This window comes from Penaeus chinensis, chromosome 39, assembly GCF_019202785.1.
Source record: "Penaeus chinensis breed Huanghai No. 1 chromosome 39, ASM1920278v2, whole genome shotgun sequence".
Classification (NCBI taxonomy): domain Eukaryota; kingdom Metazoa; phylum Arthropoda; class Malacostraca; order Decapoda; family Penaeidae; genus Penaeus; species Penaeus chinensis.
Genome location: NC_061857.1, coordinates 10,703,098 through 10,710,597, shown reverse-complemented (window position 1 = coordinate 10,710,597; position 7,500 = coordinate 10,703,098). Strand labels below are relative to the sequence as shown.

At 45.7% G+C, this 7,500-nt stretch overlaps 1 protein-coding gene across 2 annotated transcripts in view; it reads left to right on the top strand.

Moving 5' to 3' along the window:
- LOC125046725 (pleckstrin homology domain-containing family G member 5-like) overlaps window positions 1-7,500 on the top strand; it is a 14,465-nt gene that overhangs the window by 2,313 nt on the left and 4,652 nt on the right. For both annotated transcript variants that reach the window (XM_047644624.1, XM_047644625.1), the window contains exons 3-8: window positions 1,856-2,056; window positions 2,425-2,535; window positions 3,108-3,257; window positions 4,070-4,180; window positions 5,873-6,094; window positions 7,477-7,500. The exon at window positions 7,477-7,500 is cut by the window's right edge and continues 119 nt beyond it. In XM_047644624.1, coding sequence (XP_047500580.1) covers window positions 1,856-2,056; window positions 2,425-2,535; window positions 3,108-3,257; window positions 4,070-4,180; window positions 5,873-6,094; window positions 7,477-7,500 — 819 coding nt within the window. The remainder of the gene's footprint in view (window positions 1-1,855; window positions 2,057-2,424; window positions 2,536-3,107; window positions 3,258-4,069; window positions 4,181-5,872; window positions 6,095-7,476) is intronic.

Sequence of the window (7,500 nt, the reverse complement as noted above, 5' to 3'; positions counted from 1 at the left end):
ACATAATTACATTTCCCGCCGCTATGCACACAGCGCCACATTCAATATCAACAGAGGCAGCTATTGACGATTGGGAACTTGAGATCTCTCATTGATGTACACGTATGTCAAACTGGGGTTCGATAAACCACAGTAGCTGTGGGGCCTATTATTCTAGTGAGAAATAATGATGGTCCTTAGTATGCTCTTAGTGTTGTACCAGACTATCAAATCAGGGCATTATTATTGGTAATTACAACTGTTTTTGGGTACATTGTTGTTTGTCAAACGTGAAATCTCGGGTTGAGTAAAATGTCCTCACATGGTTCCAGATCATAACCTGATCCCCCGGTGCCATCAGGGGACAGTTTTAGCGGACCACCCTGTACAACGCGCAGGGTGGTTGCTTCATCTATGCTCGAGGATCAAAATTTTCAAAGTACTCTCTGGGAAGGGGGAGGGAGGGGGGAGGGGGAGGGTGTCCCAGAAAAAGAGTGCTTTTTGTACTCTTTTGAAAATGTTAATAATTATGGATGACCCCTAAGATCTGTGTAGTATTAGTTATTATCACCACCATCATCCTTATCTTCATTACCACCACTACCACTATCAACACCACTAGCATCGCCACCATCATCACCACCACTATAATCATCACCACCACCAACACTATAATCATCACCACCGCCATCATCATTACCGACACCGTAATTATCATCTCTATTTTCTTGTTGACATACTGACGTCATATCAATCATCGCCAGCAACACCACATCACCATCACCACCACCATAATCATCACAATAATCACCACCACCATAATCATAATCACCATCATCTCCATCATCACCACCATAATAATTATCAACATCAACATCATCTTCATTTTCTTGTTGACATACTGACGTCATATCCGGGTCACGTGATGCTCTGGTCTGGCCCTCTGGTCGGCCATGATATTAACAGTGTGTAATTAAGGCTGACGTGGGGTATGTGGTTGAGGGGAGGGGGGTGGGGGAGAACAGGAGGAAAGGACTGGGGGAGAACAGGAGGAAAGGGCTGGGGGAGAAAAGGAGGAAGGGGCTGGGGGAGAAAAGGAGGAGGGGGGTGGGGGGAGAACAGGAGGAGGGGGTGGGGGAGAACGGGAGGAAGGGGGTGGGGGAGAAAAGGAGGAGGGGTGGGGGGAGAGGAGAGGCATGGGAAAGAGGAGAGAAGTGAAAGGGGAAAGAAGAGGGAAGAGGAATGGGGGAGGAGGGATATGGGAAAGGGAAAGAGGAGAAGGGAAGGGAAGAGAAGGAAGGAGAGAGGGAGAAGATACGGGAGAGGGGAGGGGGAGGAGGAGGAGGAGGAAGGGAACGAGAGAGCGGAGGGAAAGGACACTGCAACGACCTTGTTTAACACTTGTGCCGCGTGTCTGTGTCTGTCTCCGTCTTCTTTCTTCCTCCTAAATACATTTTCATAACGGAAGTTCCCCCAGAAAGAGTTCAGGATTTTATTTCCCCCTCTTCTGATAAATCGTTAATTAACTCTCTAGGAATGGCCACGCAGATTAGTGGAAATTGGAGCGGGATTGGCTCATTAATCATCGACAGTTATTCTTTTTCTTTTCTTTTCCTTCCCTTTAACTTTTTAAAGAATGCCTTGACTTTCCTTTCCTTTACTTTTACCAGCATGCTTTTTCTTCTTATATATATATATATATATATATATATATATATATATATGTATGTATATATATGTATATATATATGCAGATAGATAGATAGATATGCATTTACGCATTAACACATTTACTTATGTATATATATGTATATATGTATATATGTATATATGTACATACATATCATTTATATTGTTTCTCTCCGTCCCGCCGCAGCTCTTCCTCGCCTGCCTGTGCAACCTGCAGAACGAGTCTCTGCTGTGCGAGATCGACACGGACAAGCTGTTCAGCAACATCCAGGAGATCTACGCGGCCAACCTCACCTTCTGGCGCGAGCACGTGGTGAGGATGCTGGAGGAGGCGCGCTCCAACCGGCAGCCGCTGGACCCGACCCTGCTCGCCGAGGCCTTCTACAAGGTGAGGCCCTTGGGGAGTGGCGGGGGCCCTCCCTGTGGGAAAGCGGGTGAGAGGTGTGGGAGCTGTTCTTGGGGAAGCGTCACTGAAGAAGTCCTCCGAGGGATGCCCTTGTGGAAATTTTGTGAAAAGACGCCCTTTTGAAATCACCTCGGGGGACACGTTTTTTTTTTTTTTTTTTTTTTTTTTTAATTTCTTTTCTTTCTTTTTTTTACGAGAAAAAAAAGAAGAAGAAAATGTATAACTCAGGAGGCATTTTTCCCTCTCACATCGGTCATCTTGTACCTTTGTTTATATACGTGTTTGTGATTAGTCTTTTCCTCTTATTTACCTATTTATTTATCCACTTATCTATATGCCTTTCTTCACAGTTCGACGAATTGTTCCACCCTTACACACGCTACTGTTTAGACCAGAGCCTTTGCCAGCAGTACTGTAAGGAAAAGGACCACGACAACGAATATTTCAAAATGTATCTTGCGGTGCGTATCGAAACGGTTTGAATTTTGAATTTTAAATTTTCTTGTGCTATAACGTTCAAAGCTTATGGTATAGGCCTATGGATATAGACGTTGGATGCTTAGTCATCAGTCTCACTAATTTCGTTGTTACATTATTATTTTTTTCTCTCTGTGTCCATTTGTCCATCTATATGTCTCTCTCTCATTCTCTCTCTCTCTCTCTCTCTCTCTCTCTCTCTCTCTCTCTCTCTCTCTCTCTCTCTCTCTCTCTCTCTCTCTCTCTCTCTCTCTCACTCTCTCTCTCTCTCTAACTCTCTCTCTAACTCTAACTCTCTCTCTCTCTCTCTCTCTCTCTCTCTCTCTCTCTCTCTCTCTCTCTCTCTCTCTCTCTCTCTCTCTCCCTCCCTCCCTCCCTCCCTCCCTCCCTCCCTCCCTCCCTTTCTCTCTTCCCCTTCCTCTACCCCTCCTTCCCCTCCTCCCCTCCCCCTCCCTCCCTCCTCCCCTACCCCTCCCTCCCTCCCTCCTTCCTTCCCTCCCCCCCCCTCCCCACCCTGTGCCAAGTTCGTGCCCAAGACGTCTCACTCCCGTTGCAGTGGTGCGAGACTCAGAAGGAATGCAACCGACTCAGACTGATGGACATCCTCGTTCAACCTATGCAACGTTTGACCAAATACTCGCTCCTCCTCAAGGCCATTGCAAAGAAGACGAACCTCGAGGACCACAGGATCAGCCTGCAGGATATGGTGAGTCGAGGAGCAGGTGCTGGTGGTGAATGGTTGATGGTGGTGAGATGGTTGAAGATTAGTGGTGGAGAGATTGGTGGAGAGATTGGTGGTGATGATTGGTGTTGGAGAGATGGTGAAAATGAGGATGATTGGGATTGGAGATGCTCAGTCATGATGATGATGATGAATGACTGGTAGATGAGGTGGCTGTGATGATAGTGACTGGTAATGGAGAGATGGTGATAACTGGTCGTTGAGGTGATGGTGATTATGACTGGTAGTGATGGTGGTGATCATAATGGTATGGACTGGCTGGCGAGATTGTGTGATTTTGACTGGTAGTTGTAACTTATATTTGTATTATTATTTTTATTGTTGTTATTTTTGTTATTGTTACTGTTATTTGTAGGAGGAGGAGTAGTAGTATCATTATTTTTTGTATTATTGTTGTTGTTTATATTTTTGTTATTATTATTGTTATTGTTGTAGTTGTTATCATCATCATCATCATCATCATCTTCATCATCATCATTATCGTTTTAGATATTATTATTGTTAATGTTGTTATTTTATTTTTACTATTTTAATTATTATAAATTGCTCTCTTATTATTATTATTATTAGTAGTAGTAGTAGTAGTAGTAGTAGTAGTAATTATTAATATTATTATTAGTAGTACCATTACTTATTATTATCGTTATAATTTTTATTATCATTATCATTATTTTTATTATTAGCATTATGATTATCATTATCATTGTTATTCATCATCACCATCATCTGAAATACTGCCATTACTACACCCCCCCCCCCCCCCCCCCCCCCCGCAGATAAGCCACGTGGAGACCTTCGTGTCGAACGTGAACTCGGCGCTGAGACACAAGCACGAGCAGGAGCGCCTTCGAGACATCGCCAAGAGGATCGAATCCTATGACGCTGTGGTGAGGCTTAGGGGCTCACGAACACGTATACGTTCGCGAATACGTTTAACGCACACGCCCACACGCACACGCACACTCACACGTACACGCACACGCACACAGACAGTCACACACACGTACACATACAGATCTACTTACAATCTAGTATAGAACCTGCACATAGAACTGATTTCGCGGCACCGTCGGGTCCAAGACAGTGCCATGTCATCAGAGGTCACTTAATGACTATTGAAAAGATATACATCTGACTCCGAATTATGAATTCAGTTTCTAAGGCATAAGTCCACTATTTATGTTTTCATTTTTTTTTTTTTTTTTTATTCATTTATTTTTTGCCAACGTTCTCCTGCATGAATTTATTTAGTGAGAGTAATTTCTTTCAGATTGACTCAGTTTTCCTTTTCATTACATAGATAATCCGGTAGATCCTGTCGGTGTTAAGTGACGGAATATGTAATGCTTAAATTACGGTATAATTCTTGAAATAATGTTTGTGTTTCATTATGGGCATGGTAGGTGTATTGATGACAAAATAGATTGCTTGTAGAACCATCTCGGAAAAAAAACATAAAATGCTAAAATTATATTTAATTATTGAATTAAGCATTACTGTTATTTCGTACCATAGTTTCACTTGCGAGAAAAATGTGTATTTATATTCTTTACTTCTAACGAACGAGATGAAACAATGAGTATGATAAAAAAAAAAAAAAAAAAAAAAAATGTTATTACATGCTAGAGAATCATTTTGAGAGTCAGAAAATAATGATAAATTTCTCTTGATTCAGTTATCAAATACCCTCTTTCTGACCGATTCTTCCGATCATTCACCCAAATGGGACTAATTTACATACTTGCATTTAGAGATTAGAGTTACCGTGAACTGTTGTTCTTCGAAAGCTATTTTTTTTTTTTTAACAGAGGATCTATTCTTATTCTTTTAAGCTCAGGAAAATGCATTGACAGCTGTTTTGGAACTTCAGTATAATACTCTTCGAAATGAACTTAGCAACACTTAATCCATGTTATATAGGGAAAGGATAAGATAGCGGATAAGAAAGCCTATATACATAGTATGCATTGCTGCCTACTGTAGAAGGTGTGTCATTGCTATTTTTTTAACTGCTTGGGACTCTATGAAAATGAAATTGAAAGTTTTACAGTGACAGTAATCTAGGTAAATCTCAGTTCACTCCAAGATGCTCAGAGGGACTTACACTAGAACTGTGTCTTTCTTCGGAGTGTGTTCCATATGATTTACGGCTTTGTTTTGAAAATCCCTCGAGCTTATGTGAATGGTCAGAATAAAGTTATGAATTCAGGTTAATGCATAGCTGTACATGTCTAAGATTTTGTTTTTACTTATGTAGGGAAATGGATGCCAACATTTCCATATATATTCTCAGTTCTCATTCTCTCCACTGGCCTCACGCTGCTCTTCGCTAACAAACACGTCCTTTCTACATCTTTCTTCTTTCACTCTTTTTCTCCTCCCCCTTTCCATTTTCATCCTTCCGCCGACTTTCCACTTCTACTCTCTCTCTTCTACCTTTTCTCCTTCCCTCCTCCCCCTACACTCCCCTCCCCCCCTTTCTCCCTTCCCCCCCTTTCTCCCTTCCCCCCTTTCTCTCTCTCTTCCCCTCTCCAGCACCGGCACCCCTTAACCCCCCGCTTCCTCTCCCTCTCCGGCAGGAGGCGCGTGACGACGAGCTGGAACGCGTCGTGAGGAACTACTCGGAGCTCAACCTGACGCAGCCCATGCCCGGCTGTCCCGAGCACCTGCCGCGCCACATCCTCCACCACGGCGACCTCCGCCTCCGCGACCCGCACACCAAGATGGACGTCCACGTGTTCCTCTTCACCGACCTGCTGCTCATCACGAAGGTCACGCAGCGGAAGGCGGAGAAGGTCAAGGTAAGGGAGGGAGGGAAGGAGAGAGGGAGAGAGGGAGGGAGTGAGTGAGGGAGGGAGGGAGGGAGGGAGGGAGAGAGAGAGAGAGAGAGGGAGAGAGAGAGAGAGAGAGGGAGGGAGGGAGGGAGGGAGGGAGGGAGGGAGGGAGGGGGGAGGGAGGGAGGGAGGGAGGGGGGGGGGAGGGAGTTTAAGTTTATAAAGTTTAGTTTACAAAAAAACTAAGGGAGAGAGGGAGGGAGGGAGGGGAGGGAGGGAGGGAGGGAGGGAGGGAGGGAGGGAGAGAGAGAGGGAGAGAGAGAGAGAGAGAGGGAGAGAGAGAGGGAGAGAGAGAGAGAGGGAGAGAGAGAGAGGGAGAGAGAGAGAGGGAGAGAGAGAGAGGGAGAGAGAGAGAGGGAGAGAGAGAGAGGGAGAGAGAGAGGGAGAGAGAGAGAGGGAGAGAGAGAGAGGGAGAGAGAGAGAGAGGAGGAGAGAGAGATGAGAGAGAGAGGGAGAGAGGAGAGAGAGGAGGGAGGAGGGAGGGAGGGAGGAGAGCGGGGAGGGAGGAGGAGAGGAGAGAGGGGGAGGAGAGTTAAGATAAAGTGAGACAGAGAAACTAGAGGGAGAGAGGGAGAGGAGGGAGGAGAGGGAGGGAGGAGAGAGAGAGGGAGAGAGGGAGAGAGAAGAGAGAGAGAGGAGATGAGAGAGAGAGAGAGAGAGAGAGAGAGGATGAGAGGAGAGGAGAGGAGGAGAGAGAGAAGAGATGAGGAGAGATGAGAGAGAGGAGAGGAGAGAGGAGAGAGAGAGGAGAAGGGAGAGAGAGAGGGAGAGAGGGAGAGAGGGGGAGAGAGGAGAGAGAGAGGAGGAGAGAGAGAAGAGAGAGAGGAGAGGGAGAGAGAGAGGAGAGGGAGAGAGGAGGAGGGGGGAGAGAGAGGAGAGAGAGAGATGAGAGAGAGAGGGAGAGGAAGGTGAGAGGGGAGGAGAGGGAGGGAGAGAGAGAGAGAGGGAGAGAGAGAGGAGGGAGAGAGAGAGAGAGAGAGAGAGGAGAGAGAGAGAGGGGAGAGAGAGAGAGAGGAGAGAGAGAGAGAGGGAGAGAGAGAGAGGGAGAGAGAGAGAGGGAGAAAGAGAGAGGGAGAAAGAGAGAGGGAGAAAAAGAGAGGGAGAGAGAGAGAGGAGAGAGAGAGAGGAGAGAGAGAGAGGAGAGAGAGAGAGAGAGAGAGAGAGAGAGAGAGAGGAGAGAGAGAGAGGAGAGAGAGAGAGGAGAGAGAGAAGAGAGAGAGAGAGAGAGAGAGAGAGAGAGAGAGAGAGAGAGAGAGAGAGAGAGAGAGAGAGAGAGAGAGAGAGAGAGAGAGAGAGAGAGAGAAGGGGGAAAGAGGGAGAGATGAGAATTCAAGGAGGTTTGTTTGCAGGTAATCCGACCGCCGTATCACGTG